Source organism: Drosophila pseudoobscura, chromosome 2 (assembly GCF_009870125.1).
Source record: "Drosophila pseudoobscura strain MV-25-SWS-2005 chromosome 2, UCI_Dpse_MV25, whole genome shotgun sequence".
NCBI lineage: Eukaryota > Metazoa > Arthropoda > Insecta > Diptera > Drosophilidae > Drosophila > Drosophila pseudoobscura.
Genome location: NC_046679.1, coordinates 17131190 through 17155041, shown reverse-complemented (window position 1 = coordinate 17155041; position 23852 = coordinate 17131190). Strand labels below are relative to the sequence as shown.

Genomic DNA, 23852 nt, shown 5'->3' with positions numbered 1-23852 from the left:
TCATATACTAGAGACAGCTGGAAATCTATGTGAATTACAGTGAACATCTTAGGTATTAAGATAGTAATAATTTCAATATGGAACTTACTGCACGAGAAGTTTGATCTAAGCTGGTCTAAGCAACCCAAACCTCTGTGGCTCGCTTCGGCGGAATGCGTATAATTGGGGGCACCTGACCGTAACAGACTGCCGCGATACGCCCAGGTTGCTTCTTCATTCCCATTGTGCTCCGAGGAATGGAGTGCCTGCAGCCTTTGCAATGTGTTCTTTGGTTCTAAGTCATCCGAAGATGATGTAGCTGTCACTTTCAATTCCGAATACTAATTATTGTATCCATCTTGGTATCTGTGTTAACCAGAGCGCCAAAAGCGATTTGCATTTTGAAGTAAAAATATGAACTAAATTGGCATCTGAAGGGAGGAAGTAAAGCGCCTCGTCGCTTAATGACAGTTCGTTTGGGGGCCGACGTCGAGCCCTGTTGCAATACACATACTCCACATACTCGTAAACAAGCTTGTACGAGGAGTCTTGCAATCGGAACTGCACTCCCACGGCCAATTTCGTCATGAAAAATTAAAGATAACATAAATGCGGCTCGGCTGGCACGCCATGGCGGCGAGGCTGTAGCTGTGGGGAGCGGAGTGGTGCGCCGGCGAAATGCCGTGCCAGGACATCAATGTCGGGGCTCTGGCGTGCTATTTGAATTGAACAAGTGTCAGCGTCGAGGGGAAACAGCGTCGAAGCTGTCGCTCCGCAGCCCGTGGCCCCCGCCGCCCGGCGCCCACCGCCCACCCCTTTACACCCACTCTCAGATGTTGTTGTACAGCATTTGCATGTCCTGCCAGTCCTTGCAGTCCTGCCGGTTCGACTACGGCACGACGCTCTCAAAACTCAAAATATTAACACTTTAACGCCAAGTTTTTTATCCGGCTGCCGGAAACAGACAACACAACACACACAAACCTAAGAGCTCATGGCGCACCGACATACACACACACACGTAGGCACAGACACAACACAAATACTGAGCCCTCGGCGGCGGCGGCAAAACGCCATGTTGGATTATTCAGCTCGACGCCATTTCGCGTCACAATGCGCGCTATGCGCCGCCATCATTGCACTCGACAGCGAACGGCACGGCACACGGCACAAGGCACACGGCAGCAGCAGCAGCAACAGCTATGACTATGACTCTGACTACGGCTCTGGCTCTGGCAACAGCTACAACAACACCGTTAGTGGCCCACCCGGCGGATGAAGTTGCAATTCAAAGTCATAAACACGTGGAGCGTGGGCGCAAAGTCTAAGCTAAGCCGCGAAGCAGGCTGACAGTGGCAGCGGCAGCGGCGACAGCAACGGCAACGGCACTTCCGGCCCAGAGATTCCTAGCCTGGCCTTTTTTTCCAGACCATTTTGTTGCTGCCTCTGTTCTGGTTGTCTCCGCGATGTACAGAAGGTATCAGGGGTATATTGGATGCATTCGATTTAGTCGCAAAGACCATTTCCAGATAACTTACGCATTGATTTGCATTGCCAATAAGATTTCACTTTAATGGCAATATCACCCAGAGACATGTATGTTGTCTGGAATATCGCGTATCCGCTACAGAAGTACGCGTAGCGCTCTGTTGGATAGTGTTGCGCCAGATATCGGGTATCCTGCAGTCGAATCGCTTAGTTGTACGTGAGTCCTGACCGTTATTTTTCGGTTGGCACTGTTCGTTTTTCATTTGCATGCGAAATTCAAACATCAGCATAAAAATGCAATTTTTATTGCGCAACATTTCTCAATGCCCGCTGCAAATATTTTCGCGGGCTTTATTATATTTTTGTTCCTCCATGGTTTTGTTTCGCTTTGCTCTCTTCTCTTCGCTTCTCTTCTGTTGTGTTCAGTTCCTTTTTCGTCTTACCATTGTTGTTTGTTCTGGCTCGGCTTGTTGCCGCCGCGTTGCGTTGCGTCGCCTCGGCTGCCTCTGGCTGCTGGCCATATATTTGTTTTCCCTTTTTATTTCGGCCCCGCGGCATACACACCGATCTGCCTGCCAGCCACCCGCAGGTTTATTATGAGCTGCACTTTATGAAAATGCAGTTGCCATCCCGCTGTCGTTAGAGTTGCCACTGCCACTGGCACTGCCACGGCGTGGGCGTGTGGCGCTTGGCGGGGGCAGCCTCGAGTCGGCGGCCGCGCTTCGAGTACATTGCAAATATTTTATTATTGCACAATTTCGCCAACTTATCCCGCTCGCATGCGAATGCGAGGACTCGGTTGGGGCTGCGGAGAAGCAGCTCATGGTAGCCGCAAGGCTTCAGGAAGGATGCAAGCCAGCTAAAATAATATTTCGTTGCTATTTCTGTTTCTGTTGCTGTTGCTGTTGCTGTTGCTGTTGTTCTGTTTGTTTGTTTCTGTTTGTCGGTTCGTTTAGTTGAAATTACGTTTTGTATGCCACTGAATTTCATAGCAGCAGAAACATCGGCAGCAACAACAACTTGAGCCGAAAAACTTGCTTTCGGTTGTTATTATTCTTGCGTTTACTCCCGGCAAATTTGCCGTGTGCCGCCTTGCTCCTGCTCTTGGTCCGGCTCCTCGGCTCCACGGCTCCTCCGAGTCCCAGTGTTGTTGGTATGGATACCGCTCCTTCCTTTTCCCACTTAACGTTCCTTCCTGGCCTTGCTGTATTCCGTTACGCCCTCCCCTCCCCTCCGCCCCCCGCGATCCACAATTCACCAATCCACCGACTGCCCCCACTACCTGGTGATGGTGGTGCTCCTGCTCCTGCTCCTGCTTCTGCTGCTGTTTTGGTTTTGCTTTTTTCGTGCTGTTTTTCCAACATTTTAACTTCCGCTCAATTTACCTTTAGGCCAAGTAATTTAAAAGCTGACGTGTTTGTACAACTACAATTTCGACTCATGTTGCCGTTGTTTTTGCTTCTGGTGCTGGTGCTGCCACCGTTGCTGTTGGCATTGCCTGTGTTGAGCACTTCCTGGTGTGGATTTTTGCTGGGTTTGGCTCTTGTTCTGGTTCTTGGTTCTTGGTTTTTGGCTCTTGGATTTCATTCTGGCTCTGGTCCTGGCTCTGGCTCTGGCTCTGGCTCAGGCACTGGCACTTCTTCGTCTTTTTCCATTTTGTTTGAGTTGTTTTTCTTTCGGTCAAAATATTAAAAATGAAGCTAGAGCTAAAACTTGCTTTGGCATATATTTTGTTTATTTGCCCTCCGTTTGACTTGTGCTCGAGTCAAGTTTTGATGTGGCCGATGATGGTGATGGTCTCAAAGTCCAAAGAAACATCCCGAAAGCTGTTAAAACTGTTTGCCCCGGCTAATAGCCGGCAGAGGTCGGCACGGGGGACGGGGGTAGCGGAAGCTAGCTGAAGGTAAATATTAATTAAAGTCGATAGTAAATGGCCGAAAAAACGTTTTACCCACTTTGCTGTTTTTCTTTCTCGCTGATCCTCTTCCTGTTTTCTTTCCTGTACCTCCCTCCCTCCTGTCCTCCTGTCCACCGTTTAACATGTGAGCACGCAATTTCCTTGATTGGCAACGCAACGCAGTGCAGCGCAACGCTCGACACTGAAGTTGAATGATGGAAAGCCCGCTACTAAGCTGTCGACGGCGCCTCTGAGGGATATGCATAACGTATCAAAAAGTGTAGTCTACTTTTTGGGGTCGCAGTGCATTAAGAACGCACTCCCCTTCCACCACCACTGCCGTGGGAGTGCCTATGTGTATGCGAGCTGCGAGTGTGTGCTGCTGTGCACGAGCAGTCAACGCCATTGTTTGTGTTAAGCCCGGACCAGTCGAGCCAGCAGCCTCCACGACCACCGACCCCCCGAATCCGCCTGCTAGGCAAACCAACGAGTCTGTTAGCCAAGCCGCAGGCAGCAGGCGAAGCTGAAGCTGGAGCCAGGCCTGGGGCTGGGGCTGGAGCTGGGGTTCGGGGCTGGACCACAGGCAGAGCAGCCTGCTGCTGTTGCTGCATTTAGTGAAGTATTGTTTCTGCTAGATTAATCCTGTTTTAATTAAATATACACGCTGCCAGCACAAAACCAACAAGAACGTCGACTCTGGCGAACGAAAAAATTAAAATGAAGAATTCAGACGCCCGCAAAAACTCCATCTCCATCTCGTCGCTCCATAGCTCTCCATCTCTGTGTATCCCATATCCCATATCCCGTATCCTGCTTTCTGCTTTCTGCATACCGGCTCCGGCTCCGACTCCGGCTCCGGCTCCCGCATCGACTTCTGACGTCATGCAAATGTGTGAGCTGGATGCTGCGGCTCCACTCGGAATGACAAAGTGACTTGACTGACTGGGCGTAATGTTTGAGTGCAGGACGAGAGTGCAGCAGCAGCAGAAGCAGCAGCGGCAGCACATGAATGAGCGCATTCGACCTCGGTTTATTTATTTATATTTTCATTTTTTTCCCTCTTTCCCGACTGCTGGTGCTGGTTCTGATGCTTATGCCTCTGCAGTTTGTTTTCCTTCTCCTTTCAAGAAAAACACTTTTTCTCACGCTGCACAGCACGTAGCTTGGAGCTCAGAGCTCAGAGCTCAGAGTAGTACTAGGGTCCGTGTCCGTCCGCCCGACGTTCGTTTGTAATTTCTGTAGTAAATTAAAAATGCTGCGGTATTTTTTTAAGTGCTCTACACAGAAACAGCTCGGCTCAGTACATCTCCGGCAGGTTCAGGTTGTTGTGCTGCAGTGTGGCAGCGAGGGCTTTGTCATGCATGCTGGCTGGATGCCTCATGGATGCCTTGCCGGCACAAGTATTAAGACGAATCCTGAGATCGCGCTCGAGAGCGGCACAAGTTTTTAAGTTAATGAGCTGAAAGTTCTTTTGCATAAGGCGACGTCTTCTACTCAGAAGAGTTGGTTAAGTATGAGCCAGCTTTTTGCCGAGCGCTCATCGGATGAGGCTGAGTCGAAAAAGCCGCCTAAAAGGATGCATTTTTCGAAATAGTTCAGGTACCAGCTTAACAAGCCACCGTCTAGATGGCCAAAAACTTATTCTACTGTTCTTTGGAGCCACTTCAACTATTCCAACAGCTCTTTGCCGAGCTGTCAGCCCCATGTTCTGGCTTCATTACAACATACTGGCACTTCGCTCGCGTCATCCTTCAGGATAACCTGTAGCTAATCAGGCAGCACCACACCACACACTGCAGACACTGCAGACACTACAGACAATCTGGCCACAAACTCAACCGCTCAACCGCTCAACCGCCAGCTCCGACGTTATTAAGTTTGTCCTTCGAGTCCCTTCTTCGAGTAGGGTGCTTCATAAGCGGCTGCCTTCAGACAATCTCAACATTTTGTTGTTTGTCCTCGCTCGCGCATTTGTTCTGCTGCAGTTGCTGCTGCTACAGCGTGGCATGCAATTTCGCTCCATTAAATACGACGCATACTTAACTGTATAAGTAAACTTCGCTGCCAGTTGGGAGGGTCTCTGGATGAAGGGTGGGAGCGTGTACTGCGTGTACAACTACACAAGTATGTGTAAACATATCCACGCACTCTCGGCGGGGGCGCCTCGAGGGCGTGGCATACACAAGTGTCCATTAAATTTTGTCATTAATTTTCGTTTGTCCCTCTCCAGAAGCGACTCCTGCTCTTCACGGAGCTACTTTGCCGCCCGCTGCTCTGATGCTGCTCTTGGATTCTGCCCTTCCCAGTATGCATTTTCATCATTTTACGAGTATTTATTTGCCGAGCAATATATAAATTAAGCTGTAAATGAAATGATATGCCATCGTCTGTTCCTGCGTCTGCGTCTGCTGCTTCTGCTTCTGGTGCTGTCGCTGCCTTTGTGTTGGTAATTCTTTCCTTCTTTCTTCTTTCTTCTTATGAATTCAAATTGCAAAGGCCACATCAATGGTGATTGCAACTTTTGGTTTTTTTTTTTTTTGGCGTCTGTGTCTGTGTGTGGCAGCCCGATAAGATACAGACGGGAATATTTATGCCCAAATGCACACCTGACATGGTATTACTTATGGGCTCGGATTCAGTTTCAGACTTAGCTGGGGTTTGTTTACGTCGGTCTGGATTTGATGCATATTCCGAAAATAAATATCAATGGCCTTGCGGCAAGCATTTATTTATAAATCTCGTTTATTAGTTCAATTTGCTGTTGCACTCGGCTGCAATAAAAATCAGAAACACAAATCTATATGCTGTTTGCCAAATCTAACAAAAACACAGAAATATAGAAATATAGAAATAGAGAGAAAAACACAAGACCAAATTCCGTGCAGGAGCTGCAATGGAGAACATTTTGCCGCAGAGCAGGGTAATGGACCATGAGATACCCTGCAACAATTGCCAAACAATTGAGAACAATCAAAAATGCATAGAGAAACTTTCCCCAGTAATGTTTTGTGCAGCTTCTTCCACTTGCTCCCAATCCTCATTTGGGACCAGTTGAGGAAGCTGAAGCTGAAGCTGAAACTGGAGCCAAACTTCTGCTCCGTCTGCTCCTGCTGCTCCTGCTGCTGGGATGTGAACCCTGCCCCAAAACTTTCCCCAGAAGGACATGTTTCTTCTAACCCAATGAACAGCAGTGATCGTTTGGCAGTTGCTGCAACTAAAGTGGTTTAATATTTGCAAAATAATTTATTGGCTGGGGCATTGCTCGAATCTCGCACATACATATGTATGTAGTCGTAGTCCTGCAAGGTTTCCCAGTGATCTTAGGGCTGCTTCGTTCTGGCTCACGTAGTAGTCCACAAAACGTAGTCACCTCGATTTATGCCCTTTGGCATTGGGCATTGGGCATGGGGAAAACCCGTACAAGTGAAAAATCGCCATGAAAATGGCAAACGCTTGGCCATGTAATAACCAAAATTGATAACAATCAATATGACCATATGACGGCATGGCTGGTGCCCATGTTGTAGGCCGTCCCTCCCCCATAATGCTCGCGCCTCTCGCATACACGGAGCAACAATGTCCGCCATGCCATGTTGGTCGCATTTAACCTGTCGTTGACAGGACCCCGCCCCCCAGCCGACTGCCGACTTATATCGCCCCGACCGTGAGCGCAAAGTGCACGCATTGAGTTTTGATTGCCCCCCACCGGAGCTGGAGCATCGCTAGTGCCGCCAACACCGTCCCAAAAAATGCTGGCAGCAACTTAGTTTATTTGAAAATGCACTTAAAATTTAATTTAAATGTAAATTTGTGCAACGAAATGTTTTTGTGTCGAAAAAAATGTTTATGTAAACAGTGTAAGGGTGCAGCAACAACTGCACTGCACACTACACACGGCGGCGGCGACAATAGCAGGGGAAAAAAGTGGAATAGAATGCAAATGCAAATATTGGCAACAGAAAAAGCAACACCAAAGGGAAGCTGGCGAAAAAGTGTGTAAGCTGCCGCACTGCCTGCCCGTCGGAGTACGAACAGAAATGAGAGGAATTTATATGCAGATGTGGCAGCATTTTGCACCCTATTCCATCGCGTTGCCACCGCCATCGCCATCAACATTCACAAGCAGCAGCAGCAGCAGCAGCGGCAGCAGCAGGCGTGGCAGGAGAAAGAAACATCAGTGGAAGCTCTATGGCATGTGCATTCATTTCCAGGTTCCAGGTTTGGCAGAGAGCGTGGAGTGCGTGAAATTTAATAAAGCTTAAGCTGGCGCCGACCGCTCACGGAACGCTCCACTCCCCCGGGCCCCGGGCCCCGTGCCACCCACCGACACAGTTGGTGTTGATGTTTATTAAATTTTTGTTAAATTATGTAATCTTCGAGCGGATCTGCTGTGCTGTGCACTGGCAAATGCAATTCGGAACAACTTAAAAAGCAAACGCACCGCAATAAAAATGTCTTCCACTCTGCCCTGTCATCCATTTCCGCTGCAACTGCAGTAGTCTGTGTGTGTGTGTGTCAGGGTGTCTGTGTGTCTGTGCACGTGTATGAGGAGTACTCGTGGCTGTGTGAGTGAGTTTGGGTGCACCCCTGCAGCGCTGTTTTCACATTGTTGCTTCACACTAATCTTCTGTCAATGCAATGCCAGGATGAGGATGAAAGCGACAACAGCTTGCAAGGGAGCTGGCTATGGGGTGCCCTGCCATCCAACCCTTGCAGCCTCCATCCACCCACTATCCCCCTCACAGCTCCATAGCTTCAAAGACCAAAAAGTACAGACCGCAGCCGCAAACGTTTCAATGTTGGGAGTACAGACCCAGACCATACCAGAGTAGAGCACAGCAGAGTAGTGCAGAGCAGAGTAGAGCAGAGCTGTAGCTGGAAGCGTGAGAGGGAATCGTTCTCATCCTCCAACAAGCAGATGGCTGTGTTCGGGGCGAATCTCTGGTTTTGTCTTTAAGTGTAAAAACATTTTGCTTTCGGGCAAGCAATCCCAATCCCAATCCCAATCCCGTTCGGCTGCCGCTGCCGCTGCCGTTCCTGCCGTGACTGTGGCAGCATGTTGTCGCCAATGTAGGAGCGTGTCACCAGATCTGGACCGCCGATGCAGTCAAGTGCATGTGTCCCTGGCTGTCCGGGTGTGGGTGTGGGTGTGGGTGTGGGTCTGGGCCTGGGTCTGGGTCAGGGCCTGGATATGTGGTGGGATGTTTGGATACGTGTGTGTTACCAGCTTGTCGGTTGTTGTGCTGTCAGTGTGGTTAATGCTTTTAGCCGCTGCCCAGACGGAGACGGAGGCCCGGAGTCTCAGCCCCCCCGCCCCACTCGACTGGCATCTTGCACAGTTGGGACTCGGGTGGGTTTCGTGCTCGGCCTCGGGATAGAACTAAAACTAATGCAATATTCTTATTATTTGGTTTGGCTTGTTTGCTTTATTTTATTTTTATTTAATTTGCTTTTGATTTTTTTCTGTTTTCTTCTCCTTTCTTTTGTTTTGCTTTTGGCCTTGTTTATTGGCGCAACATGCAGCTGCTGCAACAATTTGTCTTGCCTCTGCCACTGCCACTGCCACAGCCTGTGCCTGTAGCCATCGGGTTTGTTTGTTTGTGTGTCTGCTTTACACTCTGATTCTGCTTTTGCTTCTGCTATTGTTTTGTTTAATGTAATTGCTTCAACGCTCGTGTTTCGGCCACTCCGACTAGTGGGTGTAGGAGCAGGAGGAGGGGAGGAGGGGTGGAGGGGAGTTGGAATATTTTTAATATTTCAGCAGCAGACGCCATTTGTCTTGACCGCAGACCGGACAGGGCCCTGGTTAGCGGAGTGCCTGACTCTGGGAAATTAATTTCCTATTAGCGCACTCTGACAAATTAAAACCGCAGAGTCAACAGCCTGACAGGTTCAACATTTAAATACGAGTAAGCCTCTGTCCGCCAGAATGCCAGCCCGCCAAATCAATGGCAGTTAGCAGGGGCCACAAATTATATGCAAAGTAACAACTAATAAATATTCAATGGCTGTCGCATTAATCTTTGAACACTAGCAGTGCAAGAGTCCCCGGTACGAGCCCCAGAACCAGCACCAGTCCAGGCCAGAGCCGGCAGTCAGCAGCCGGCAGTAAAAAAAGGAAACACATTACTAATGCCAATCTTTTAGCCGCCCTGTCCCTGGCCCCTGGCCCCTGGCCCCGGCACACTGTGTTTATAGCCCATTATTCTTAGGGCGGGCCTCGAGGTGGACTCGTTCTGTGGGGCTCTTTTGATTGTTTTAGTGTACACTTTGATTCAATTGAAGATATGTGGGGGCGGCTGTGGACCCTCCTCTGGGAGAATCCACTCTCCTGAGCTGACTTTCGGGAGCTTTGTACCCATTAATGTGGCCCTGATCCGTGCAAAGGGTATCCTCCAATCGAACCCCATGTCCTGGGTGTTTTGTAAATTTAACAAATAGTCACTGAGGTGAAAGGGGCGCGTGCTAAGGTCATAAACAAGCAGGGCCAGTGGCAGTGGTCGAGTTCGGGTCCGGGTCCGGCTCCGTCAGAACGACAATACCTGGCCGACCTGACCCGCTTTACCTTTGGACCCTTACTCGCACACTCATACTCACGCATATACATACATATGTATACACGAATTGACCACAGTGACGCTCGGGCCACTCAACAAAACCCTCAGGCACTTTTTAATCTAACAAAATCCAAAGAAACCGCACGTCGCATAAATAATGAGACTGATGAGGGTCCATTATGGGCACGTAAAGCGGGAGCACGGAGCGGACACGAGCAAGCCAGCCCCTCATCGCGGGCACCACCGGACAGGATTGTATGGGATGGAACTAGACGGAACGGGACGGGACTGGGCAGCTTGTCCGGCCAGGACCGGGCCGGGCCGGGGCGTCAACAGTCAATGTTTGAGCAACGTGTTTTTAAACAGCGCTAGGTGTGATAACAGTTGAGGTCGGCCATCGACAGGTCGACAGGATGGGGGATCGAAGAAGGCTCAGAGCAGGCCGGGGCTAAGGTTGGGAGCTGGGGCTGAGCTGGGGGCAGGTCAAAAGCATGACAATGACAGCATAATTGATTTTCGAACAAAGCAAGGCAAGAACAAGAACAAGAACGAACAGGCAGACAGGGCCCAGTAGCAGGAGGAAGACAATTTATGAAATGGCTATGTGTATACCAGGGATATACATATGTACATATATTCGTAAGCACGGGTAAAGGTGGGAGTTGTATATATGTACATAAATATATACAGATGGCCGACAAAGTTTGCCACCGACCAACAAAGTAACACACGAAACTACTCTGATTTGGCTTACCCCAGGAACAACTTTATAAAATGTATAAAAGCCGTAGCTTATATCTCTGTGGGAATAGAATTCCGCCTCACTTTAGAGAGGTTTACATGTACCTACATATCTGCTCTTCTTTCCTCTTCTCCTCTTCTCTTCTTTTTTCCTGTTTTTGGTGTTGTTGGTTTTTTTTTTATAAATAAAATCGGACCGCATCTCTGGGGAATTGGTAAATATTTGCTGAATTTTTTCTGCTGTTGATTTATTGAGAATATTATTTATTGATATTTGTAGTCCGTACTCGTAGTTTGAATTTGTTAAATTGCTTGATTATAATGTTTTAAAATACAAATAAAAAAAAAAATAAAATAAAATAAAAATACAAAATACCGCAGCGGAGAACTTATTAACTTTTTTGTTACTCCTTCCGAATCCGATTCCGATTCCCTTTCTGTTTCCACAAACTTAGGCTCTCTGTCCCTGGGAGCTACTACTCCTACTCTGGCATTATCTGTGATAGGTCAAACATACATTTCCCTTCTGACCGTCGCGGGAAAACTTTATTGGCCAAGTGTTGGGCTGGAACTGTGACTTCTGTTGGTTCCACAGACCACTCCTCACTCCGTCTGCTGCCCCGTCTGTGGTGCTACGGCTGTGCTTTATTTAAAATTTATTTAAATGAAGCCGAACGTATAAATAGCGCCACTTTAGATGCAATCAATGGCTTAGGCATTTCAACACTGGGGCAAAGTCAAGATAGTGGCTTACGACCGAGACTGCGACGGTGCGAGGGTGGGGTGCGAGGGTAGGGTGCGACGGTGAGAGCACTCGAACATGCTTCAACAAATTCAAACAGAAAACAGATAAAATATGCAAAAATTAATTAAATACTTGCGCTTTGCATGTTCCTTGAAAACAATTTGCCAGACACCAAGGCTCATGTTGAAGGTGGCCCATGGTGTGTATTTGTGTGTGTATCAGTCCTTTTTTGTGTGAGTGAGCCCGGAAGTGGAAGTGGAGTCCGTGCTGAAATCGGAGGAAGACGGAGAGGAGAGAGAGAGAGAGAGTAACGACGTCGGTGCTGAGTTGTAGTCGTGGCCAGCGATGTCGACGTCGGCCTGTCCAGGTGTGGAAAGTGTGCTATATAATTTGCTGCAGCCAGGAGCACGAGTAGGAGCTGGAGCTGGAGCTGGAGCAAGAGCGGAGCAGGAGGGGCACAAAAAACATACAGAGCACAAAGCGTGCGGCAGAGCGTTGCAAGACTGTGAGGGAAGTACTAACAACAACAACAACAACGACGGCGGCAGCATGCCGCAACAACATCGATTGCAATTTACTGCCTGATGCACTTAAGAAAATTTATGCAAATACCCAAAAATACTTACTTTACTCGTACTTTACCGGCGAGTCCAGGTTTCAGGAACGGGCTTGAGGGCTGCAGGGCTGGAGGCAGACGTCCCGTGGCAGACGCCTCAGCAAGGACAAACGGTATTATAGCATAAATTTTATACTGCCGTCCAGGTCTATGAACCGAACCGGGGGCGAGAGAGAGAGAGAGCGAGAGAGAGAGGGATATATTGTACCTGAAACTCAGTTTGTGGCATACTAAATGAAGCAGCGCCCACAAAACTGCAAGCGCTTGCTTCATTACTTAAGGAGAGCCCCTCCAGCCCACTACCCGCTGACACTCGACACTCCACCCCCTTCTCCTGCACACTCTTTTCGTATTTTTTGAAAAATAGTTAAGAACTGCACTCACACAGAAACAGACACAGAACCGAGAGGGCAAGACGCTGCAGCGCTGGTGTTATATATGGCAAATTGAGCAAGTCGACCGCTGAGAATCTGGCAATGCCCTCAGGTCGTCAGCAGGCGAGTGAGTTATGTAACCTGGACAGTGAACAGTGAACTGAGGACCGTGGACGGGGGACAGAATGGGCAGTGGAGACTGGCCGAAACAGCGAACACAATTGGAGGCTGACTGTCCCCTGTCCGCGCTAAGAGAGTCTCGTCTCTGGTTTTTGTTTGCTACGTGCTGGCCACTGCCACTCTGCAAAGTGGGGCATAAATCAGGGGCCAGCTCCGGCTACAAGCTGACAGCAGACAAATTTCAACTGCCGCTTGACGCTGCACTAATTTGCCCAGGCATTCGCTCATCTTGAGATCCACCAACGACGCCAGCGACGATGACTGAGCCAAATTGATGTGCCTGCAGCTGCAGCTGCAGCGTGCAACGTGCAAAAATGAAAGAAGAACGAGCATCTTTGGCTGGCTCGCTGGCTGGCTATCTCTCTGGAAGGGATCCAATGCGATGTAGGGGACAGAAATCAGTGGCGGCAAGAAATATCGTGTTAACCAAATGTTGAAGCCAAGTGTTTGGGTGTTGTCCATAAGAGCCATGGCCAAGTCTCTGGGGTCCCAGCGCCCAGTTACCGGTTACCGGGTAGCGGGTCCAGCGTGTTCCTTCTGCTTGTAGGCACTTGTCGGCGACTTGTGTGATGAAGTGCAGCCAGCAGCAGGAAAGTAGAGCCCTGGTCCCAACTCTCCGCTTGCCACCCGCACCAGCAGCAGGTTCGGTTCGGGCCGGGCTCTGGTTAAATAACTTGCAGCAGGTGCTTTTTACACGTTTCCTAGCCAGTCTCACGACATGAGAGAAGACAGCTGCAGCCTGCCTTCGCCGCCTTCGCCGCCTTCTGCTCCTACTGCAGTCTCCTCCTACTACGTTCGACCTTCGCTCGGCTAAACGCACTACCATCGCTCTATGTGTGTGTGTGTGTGTGGGTACATAACTTAAGATCTATGAGGATTTGAGGTTGTTTAGTGCCATGTACAATGCACCTCCGTGCTGGTGCTGCACAGCTCTTCAGGTTGGCTTTTCTCTGCTGCCTTTTGCCCCCTTCTCCATCTCCTCCTTCTCCTTATCACCCTCCTCGTTCTCCTGCCTCAGTCTCAGCTTTTTTCAGCTGTCCTCGTTGCAAGCTACAGTTCCTGCCCCGCTTGGCTGTCGGTGTATCTGTGTATCTGTGAGAGTGTGTGTGCTCTTTCTTTTTGTGGGTGATGTGTTGTGTGGCCCGCACTTAAGGTAATTTGCATTGCAGAATTTCGCAGAGCTTGTCCGGAGACGGAGACGGCGACGGAGACGAAGCCGTGCCGGAGATGGAGCCGGAGAAGGGTCGCCGCCATCGCAGCCATCCAGCGGAGAAGCGAACCAACGTGCCGGGCATGAATGAAGCAAAGTGCTACAAAGGATTATGCAAATTAATTATTTTTCGCAAGGCGCCCGCTGCCCCTGCTACTGCCTTGGCTGCTTAAAAAAAAGCCACCTAGAAAGTGTAACGACAAAATTGTGGGCGTTACACGCCCTCGGCGGCTGCCAACAATGGCCAAATAGCTGCAGTCACTCCGCCATCTCAATCTCTTTGCCTCACTGCACTCCCCCTCCCAATTCGCCTCCTACTTCCCCTCCACCTCCCCCTTGCCCTTCCCCTTTCCCAGTCTCGACCAGGTTCAGAAAACTGCCTGGAAAAGTTGTTTAGTTTTTAGCAGCAGAAGCAGCAGCAGCGTCGTCGTCGTTTTTTAGTTTTGTAGTTTTTAGATTTTGGTTGAATGCATTTTAATAACCAAGTGCTCAAGGTTGGCACTTTTGATGGCATTTTATTTAGTTTTTTAGCTTTTTTGTTGCTGCTGCTGTGGCTCAGACGTCCACCATGCCGCCGCCACCATGCCGCCATGCCACCATGCCACCCCGAGCTGCGGGGGCACAGGTTGTAACTAACTGGCGTCGAGAGCGTTGCAGGCTTAGGGTGCTGCTGTTGCTGCTGCTATTAAATTCAACAACTAGCTCGTCTCCAGTTCTCTGTCGGATGGCAGTGCTGCTGCTGCTGCTACGGGCAAAGTTTTATTTAATGAAATGCGGCAAAAATGAAAAAAAAAAATGCAACAATCCGAAAAAGAAAAAACCAAACCCACAGCAACAACAAACAAGCCCAATAAACATTAAAGGGAAAACTTTGCCTATTAAAATGCTACGTATATTTCAATTTTGCCCTTGTTGCTGTTGTTTTTGCAAATGTTTTTTTGGCTTACTTCTTTATCTCGTGTATTGGCAAATGTGTTTAAGCCGATTGGCCGCGTCGTGCCGCTCATATGTGCCGAGCATACCGAAACAAAAATTAAATCCACCCACCCCTTCCAGTATGTATGTATGCGTGTGGGTGGGGTGGGTTGGGGTGGGGTGGCAGTGGCATACTATATGGCTGTATAGCTCTATGGCTGTACGGTGCCTCTTTCTGTGTGCATTGATTAGTTTCACACACAGGCGCGCAAATGTTGACCATAAAGGATGAGTAGTGTGTGGGTATGTTCGCTGCACTTTGTGTTTTGATTAGTTAATTACATTTTATCTGTGTTTTTGTTTGCTGCATTTATTTATACACGCTTTCGGCTAGTTTTAATTAATTAAATAATTGCCCTGTAATAGCCTGTGCAAACGCATGCTCCGCTTTGCCGATTCAATGCACACGGCACATGAACACGCACGCTCACACACAAACATACACAAACACACACAAAGCACTCACGCAACACACTCACAGAAAAGGGTGCCCGTTCCAGATTCCTTGACAATTGCTGAGGATAAGTATTTAATTCGCTTTGTATCCGCAATAAAAATAAGGAATTTTAGATTAATAATGACAAAACCAAAGTCTAAATTTTTCTGAAATTAACCCGAAAAACGTATTAAAGTATATAAATTGATGCTTCATTAATGATTACCTAAAGTAAATTCCTATTATTGTTTGTTAATTGCACTGCCCACTCTACCAAATATTGTCATATATACGCTCCATGTCACCATTTAATCAGCATCTAGCAGTTCTCTCGATTTGTCGTCTTCTTTCTAATATTCTTGCTAATACTCCTGCATTAGATCTCGATCTAGCTCTTGAGTAGACTCCGTAGACCTGACACCCGTACTGATCTGACACCGCCCTGAATCGATCTAACCCTTGATCTCCCCTACATAACTATATTGAACCTTTCGAAACTTTTCTCTATCATTCGGCCGCTGTACTGCCTAAAATACACAAAACAAACTTTACATAATGTTTGCTTATGCAGCAGATTTCTCGCGGCTTGGTTTATATCACGGGTAATTCGGCCCAACTGCCGTAGAATAGTTGCACCCCGTCTATGGCACATCGAGTAGTTCTTCAATACGTCACTGTGTTGAAAAAACCCACGTGTCTCCAACTGATTCCGACTTGAATCGAGCTAACAATCCATGAACACTCGATATCGCTAATACATACGCATTTAGGCCTCTGTATTATACCACAATAAGCCATATGCAGTATCTTGAACTTTTTTTTTTAATAAATATCGACTACTGAAAAAGCTTAGTAGCTCAACATATACATAAAGCAACGACTTCTTATTCTTATTATTATAGACAAAATAAAAAGATTTGAAAAATGTAAAAAATCAATATAGAAAATATCTCTGGACTTTTCTATAGCGCCATCGAAGATATTCAGAAACTTTTAATTCTCCTCCTTTTCCGTCCTTTCCTTTTTCGCTGATTTTTACAAAGACCATTCATCAAATCTGGATCCGATTATGCCAGTTCAGTAGTATAAGATGTTGTATAGCATAAGAAAATAATTAAGGGAATTATCAAAATATAATATATATTAATTTATTTTCTTTATATTAAAAGTAAAGGGCCCTGCATGTTTGAGAAAAGAGGATCAAAACCAAGCAGAATATTCTGCGATGGTTAAAGGTGGGTATAAAAAACACTATATTTTGTTTTTCCACAAGTTTTCCGTGGTTGATCGTCTTTGATTCCCGTCGTTGCTGAAATCTCAGAGCTATGACTGACTTTATTGTAGAAGATCCAACCAGATGCCTGCTACTCACATATTGTCGAAGTACTTGGATGAGGATTGTTTTAGATTCCAAGCTTTTTGGTACCGTTTGCAAAACCTAGACGGCTCACTCTGCTCATACAATAACAATAACAATACCAATGATTAAATTTACTTCTTAATTAATTCTTCAGCGGCTGGATTTTTCTGGATAGGTTTTCTAGGGTGGAGGTCCTCTTAGATCATCCTGTTGGGCAGGTCGACTGGGTGTATTCTGGCCAGCCTACGCCGGGATCTTGACCCGACAGTCTGAGTTTTATAGAAAATATAAATATTAACGTAATAAAATATGTGTTAAAAGTGATATTTTGATTTAATTTTAAATTTTTATTTTTTATTCCTCTTTGATGGTTTTATAATTGCACCGAATCTCCACTTCCACAATGTGCCACAGAACCGAACTATTTGCTAATGTTCTATCGATTTGAACTGTCTTTTGCCATATTAAGCTGCTTTTTCGTGAAGGCGGCCATCCACAAGACTTCAGGCCGAATTAAAAGGGGAAAATAATAAAGAAATGCAGTCTAAAGTATAAGTTGTGAAAGCTTGCCAAATTCTTCAAGCATATCTCTCTCTTTATATATGTGGAATAAAACTGTCTGTTTTGTGTAAATTAATCGGCATAACTTGTGTTTTTGCGGATAAATTTGTGGTCGCCACCTCACCTCGCCTACCCGCCGTATATGCTGATGCAAATGGAAATTCAGTTTTGTTTCTGACGTGCTCGAAGGGGATATCAATCGAAGGGCCACGTCCACGCGCTTGATTAGGCCGCAATCCAGGCAATGACATATGTTCGGCAGTAAATTGAAACTACTCCGGGAACCTAATCCTTTAAAATCGAATTGCCCAATCGCCCGCGCTTGACTGCGTTCGCTGCCACACACAAAGCCAACAAAATGTAATATTTTGGCAAAGTAAATAGCCGCCTACCCCCAAACTCTCAACTCCCACGCCCATGAGACCATAACCCAACCCCAAATCGTTGGCTGAAAATGCGATTCCCCACGCATAATGCCGAATGACTTCATGAATCCAATAAATTAATAAACTTTGGAAAACTCGCTGAGGTCACTGAGCGAAAACGGGGCAAACGAGCAGAGGCGGGGGCGGGGTCGGGGCCCAGGATTCCTGCCTCCCCCATTTGTGCTGTCGGCCAACGCCAGCGCCAACCCATTCGCAGCACGCCCACTTCAACAGCTCCACCAACGCACATTAATCATTGAATTTTTGGCGGCCAACTCCCAGGAGAGGTGAGTGAGACGCTAACCGAGCCGCACCGCACCGCGCCGCGCCACTCCGCGCCGCACGTGTATTAAATGTACACAAAATTGACTTATTGCCGGTCAAACACCTTTTCAAAAAGTGCGTCTGGGCCGGAGTGTGTTTCCACTGTGAGCGGCGGGAGGTGGCTCTCAAATTAAATATGAAAAACTTTTGCCACAACGCGGCCGGAAAAAAACAGCATTAAAAAGTGACGCAAAACGCATGCAGAGAACAGGGAAACTTTGGCATTAAGTTCCCCATCGTTCCCCTACCAGAGGCAGAGCCAGGACAAGTCAATAAATTCGTACGCATACCCCTAATGGATATCGAAAGTTGGTTTTGTGGTCTGTAATGCTGTAATTCTGTAATTCTGGGAATTGGAATGCCAATGCCAATGGCACTGGGAGGGAGAAATTAAATGGGACTGTTTGCGGATATTGTTCATAACAGTTGAGCAGAAAGTTCATTAATAATTGCTTATGATTATATTTATCTTTGGGTAAGTATTCTATCAAATAGAGTACATTTCAGTGTTGCCCTGATCGCTTTATTCTCGGAATATCTGCAGTGAGCGTGTTGTTCGAATCATCTTGTCCAACCTAGAATTGTTTACGTACTCCATTGGTGGCAGTGTAAGAGCATATTCACTTCGCATAAATGTACATCGATTCTCTGGAGAATCCCATCATTCCCGACCGCACGTACAAGTTTAATGTTGTGCAACTGTGGCGTAACTTAAATTAGAATTTTCCGCTTTTCCTCAGTCGGAGTGGACCATTGCGTGGGAAAGCAGTTGTTTGCCTTATCACAAAATTAATAAATTTCAGCTTGCTTTAACGCGGCTTGAAGTTCACTTCTCCAGCTCCTCCTGAAAGCGGGTCCTTCCTTGACAATATTTCTCCAGTTTGCGCCATAAATTTGTGTATTTGTATGCCGGGGCTGTTGCTGCTATTGGTCCGCCTTTGTCTTTCGTTGTTTTTTTTTCGGCCAGGACTAAACATATTTTCGTTTGCCCAGGACGAGGGAAAATCCTGGTAGGGACACGAGGAGGCTGAGACCATGAGGACCATGCGAGGCTGTGTCCTGGTCCCTGGGCTGTGTCCTGCGGTTGTTGCGCCTAAAAGTAGTCAAATTGTGCGGACTAATAAATTTTGTTGGCCGTTGTTGTGGCGCTTGTTTCGCTTGCTTTTTGTCTGCCAGGTCCCTCTCCCTCTGCCATGCCACTGCCACTCTGCTCTACTACACTCCATGCCCCACCTCTAGGTCTGCCACTCCATTTGCCCTGAGCTGCCCGCCGGCAATTGCTTTACCCTGCTGTTGTTGTTGCTGTTGTTGTTGCCGTTGTGAGTGTTATTCAAACGGGAAGGCATCGCACATCCTGGCCGAGCACAAGCACAAGCACGGGCATCGGCGCACCTTGTTGCTCCTACAGCCTGCCAGACAGGCAGGGGCTGGATCCGAGCTGGATCCGGGCAGCCTGTATGCTTTTACCTTTTTGAAATGACATTCATTGGCTTTTACGTGTTTATTTGGAATTTCATTAAAAATTATTAGAAGCTGTTTTGTTTTTTTCGTATTTTGTATTTTGTATTTGGTTTTGTTGTTTTTGGTTTTTCTGTGGGTTTCGTGGGCTGGCTTTAGCTCGTTGGAGCCCTCTCTGCACTCCTGCTCCACGACGCTTCCCGTGGCCTGTGTGTAATGGCGCTTTCATGCTTGTGAATTTTATTTGAAAATTTTCTTGCGTTCGGTTTTTCAGCTGTTCTCGTATCGCATCGCTGTTGTCCTTGTTTTTGGGGAATTCTTGCTCGTTTTTTTGGGGGGACAGCATTTTAAATTTGTGCATACTTGTTGGCTTTTGTTTGGCTTCGGGTTCGGTTTTGGCTCTGGGTCTGGGTTTGGGTCTGTGTCTGGCTTTCGCTCTGGCTGCAGGCAGGCGCCGACATTTTGGCGGCGTTTCTGCTGTCTGGCTATAAATTTTTAATAGATAATGTGCGGAGGGAGGGGGAGGGCATGTGAAGTGGGCTGTGCCGAAGCCGTAAAGCTTTTAATCGTCGCTTATTGTTATGTAGATTGTCCTGGCTAATACCAAGCCCCTGCCACTGCCATTGCCGCTGCCCCTGCCCCTGCCCATCCTGTTGCCCCTGCTCCTGCCCCCATTGTGTGTGTCCCATTCCGCCCGCTGCAGCATAATAGCTCCACGTGTCTCTGTGTGTGGGAACGGGGCTTAAAAATTTTGGCTTGCCCTTATAACTGTAATGCATAAATTAGCCTTTTACAAAGTCATAGATGGCACCGAGACCGGAGTGAGGGTGAGTGTGAGGGTGTTCGCTGGTGGATAGTAGAGCCTGAGAGTGGCCAGAACTCTTTTAATTGGCGTGCCTCTGTGCGGTTAGCCAGGGTCCTTCATCTGTTCTCTTCGTCTCTGTCTTTATGCTCGTATGGCTGCTTTCTCTTTCCTTTATGCTTGCAGCCAGTCAAATTCATTTTAAGGCCTGATGGCAAGCAGCCTCATTAAGCCTGTGGCAGTGGCCATGTGGCAATGGCACTGCATAAACTTGGCTAGAAAATATGCGACATTTGTGCTCTCAATGCATGCGCCCACTTAGCGCGTCTGTTGCGTAAATTTTCGATTGTTGTGTCGGCACTACATATGCAAAAACGAACTGCAACTGCAACATCTATGCCATGCCAGGGGACGGCATCTCTGTCTATACGAGTATACTATATCCAAATATATACATATAAGTGCGATGGTGAAAATCTGGCATTTGCTGCTTTCGACTTTTTAGCCGGGCTAGCTCACAGTGCCCGCCTGTGAGGCGACTGCCAGCGCCGCCGCAAAAGTTCTGAAGCGCACTTGGCAAGACATGAATGCGTAATAACCAAAAGCGGAAGCAAACAACTATAAAGTCAAGGCAAGGGGCATGGGGCAACAGCAGCAACCAGCAGCCACGCACTCAGCTGAGAGCTGGAGCTGGCACTGGCACTGGCCCTGGCGCTGGAGCAACACATATGCATCAAAAGAGCTAGAAAAACAACGGGCAAACAATGCAAATGTATTTAGCATAATGAGACAGGAGAAATGTGCAAAAATGCAAGCATTTGTGGGCAGACGCAGTGGCGAAGGCAGAGGCGAAGGCAGTGACAGAGGCGGTACCAGAGGAGTCCTGGCCAGGGATGTGGACTCGGCAGCCGGCAGCAGCAGCAGCAGGCAGCCGGCTCACACTTTATGTGTGAACGCTGCTCGAGTCTGCCCCTGACTTCAGTTCGCAAATGGCAACAACGTTACCATCTCATCCGGTTCCTCTTCACTCTCCATCTATATTCATGCTTGCGTGTGTGTGTGTGTGTTGGTGGGTTTTCAAAATGAAAGTCATATGCCAACTCATAACTCAACTTGTTGTTGTTATTCCGCTGATGTTGCCGCTGCTACTGCTACTGGTTATGTTGCTGTTGCTGTTGCTGCATGCCCCGGCAGAAGTTATTTCATTTGGCATTTCAAGTTGCTTGGCATTTGAATGAAGTCATTACGAAGGTGGCAGGAGGGCAGCGGGAGTGTTGGACGGAGTGGCAGAGGCAGTGCGACTTGGGAACAGCAACAACTAACTATACCATATAAGGGATACCCGTACCCGTACCCGTACCCATACCCGTACCCGGACCCCTGTACCCGTACAAAGTGACTGTGTGCAGTATGTGCCTGCTTAAATTTTTTCGGTGCTTATTTGTACGTTTGCTTCCTCCTCCACGTACTTTATTGCCATAGCAGTAACAAGGAGGGCAAGGAAAGCGTCTAAATAAGCATTGACTTGAAAATACCAAGCCAAACACACAACACACAACACACTGGCAAGCGGCAGGCAGTGCCTACAGGAGAACAGAATGTAATTAAAGTTGAGTTGCAAACTTTTGCTTTTATTTTTATTTATTTATTCATTTTAATTCCCCAAAGAGTCAAGTCAAAGAGTGTATTAGGAAGGCGGAGGGCCCCTGCCAAGTCAGGGGTATCCTCATGGTCGAGGCAGGCCTGCTCCTCCCGGCTTTGTTTATGCAGATTGCGACTTTAAAAGCACTTTCAACGGCTTGAACTTGGCTAAGGTGGCACTGGAGCTCCACACACGGCACACACTCTACTCACTACACTCCACTCCACTCCCCCCCCCCCAAACACTCTCATTCACAACCGCAATCCTTCTTACACTCCTTCTCCCCCAACGCACCCAACGCATTAAAGAAGCTTAAAAGTTCGTTTCTTTTTTAACGCACGCAACCTGAAAAGTATGCAATTCAAAATGTACAGAGGTTTCCTGCTGCCGCCAGTGGAGGATCCCCAGCCCAAGGAGGAGCTGTAGCAGCGGTAGGGGTAAGCAAACACAGCGCACTCACTGTAGATGCAGGGTGGCTGGGAGGGTGGTGGTGTACCCGCTCTGTGTCTTGTATTTGCATGTAAGAAAAGTTTCACCACAGACCCAGACAAACAGACAACGTGAGACTTACAAATGCAGATGAAAGTATATATATATGTGTGTGTGTGTGCGCGCAAAGGGGAAAAGAGTGAGAGAGAGGGGGAGGGTGCAAGGGTCTGGGTGGTGCTGCTGCTGGGTGCGACATTAATGCTGCGTGCGTGTAAATACCATGAATCTGCCGGCATGTAAAACACTTTTGTTCCGCCCAAAGCCAGAGCCAGAGCAGAAGCCAGGAGGGGAAAAAATAAAATATATTGTTGCAGCAATTTGTCAAAAAAATTTGCTAAACTTATTGTTGCTCCTGCAACGCCAGGAGCAACTGCTGCTGCTGCTGCTGCTGCTGCAGACTTAAGTCGCATTTGAAAGTTCTCCAACCCACGAGGGGGTTTCGTTTTCCGCTGCAAGGACGCTTATTTGTGGTGCAATTATCAAAATTAAAAAATCCAGACACGTGGCTGATCCTTTGGGCGAGTAAATTATACGAGTGTGTGCGTAAAACAAATAAAAACATTGCCTCTGCTCTGGCCCAGAGGCAGCGAGAAGAGGAGCTTCAATCACGGAGGGGTGGAAGGGGAAGGGGACGGGGCACACGTCCTCTGGTTCCAGTTTCAGTTCCAGTTCCAGGGTCCATTTAATTTATGCCTCGCATTGAAATTTATCACTGGACGAGCATCTTAATGGTTCATTAAATTCATTATTCGTACGACTGCGAAAAAAAAGTAATAATCAAATTGGAAAAGCGCGAGACGAAACGAAACGAAACGCAAACACACAAACAATGAAATAAAATAATGCACATATTTGTGTGTGCACGCATGCAGCATGAGGCAGGGGCAGCAGGAGCAGCAGGGGAAGCAGGGGCAGCAGGGGAGGGGCTGCCGGGTACTGCCGAGTGCTTGACTTTTTTCCTCACGTCTGAGGCCGTTTTAATGAGTTTTTCCCTTACGTAAATTTATTTTCATTTGAATTCTTTTGCAATAATTTCAGTCGGCCGCGGGCCCAAATGGCTTCGAGGCGTGCACAAAAATGCGATTATGCATTCATTAACGAAATTAATTGCAGACAAATGCAGACAAAGAGCAATTACACGGGCACACGCATGGGACGGGGGGGTGCGTGTACATGTACGTGTACGTGTACGTGTTCGTTTCACAGTATTGAAAAGTGTACAAATTCAAAGAGATTCCAGCCAAATTGTAACCTGTAGCTGTCTCTGAGACTGAGCCGGGCTCCGTCTCCCCTGCGAACAAGAAAATCCGAGGCGGACCGGCTTACGGACTTATGTGTGTGTCGTAAGCAGAACATTACCAGGGCTTTTATCGTAAATGCCAACATCTTTTGCTTGTAATTTTCTGTTACGCTCCCAACACACAGGCACAGGCACTGGCGCTCGCTCCAGCACTCGCACTCGCATCGCCTTCACATTCACATTCTCATTCAAATAATAATGGCTGCCTTTTAGTTGTGCAATGATTACGTGATGCCTGCTGAGGCACACACACACACACACGCACACGAACACTCTCACAGGGCTATACATGA

At 47.7% G+C, this 23852-nt stretch overlaps 1 protein-coding gene across 1 annotated transcript; it reads left to right on the top strand.

Annotated features, from left to right (window-relative positions):
* Positions 1 to 657: 657 nt before the first annotated feature.
* On the top strand, positions 658 to 1621 carry LOC4801997 (uncharacterized). Its single transcript, XM_033377627.1, is given in 5 exon segments — positions 658 to 679; positions 682 to 875; positions 878 to 1032; positions 1034 to 1456; positions 1570 to 1621. Coding segments are annotated over 5 exon segments (846 nt in total).
* The last annotated feature ends 22231 nt before the right edge of the window (positions 1622 to 23852 follow it).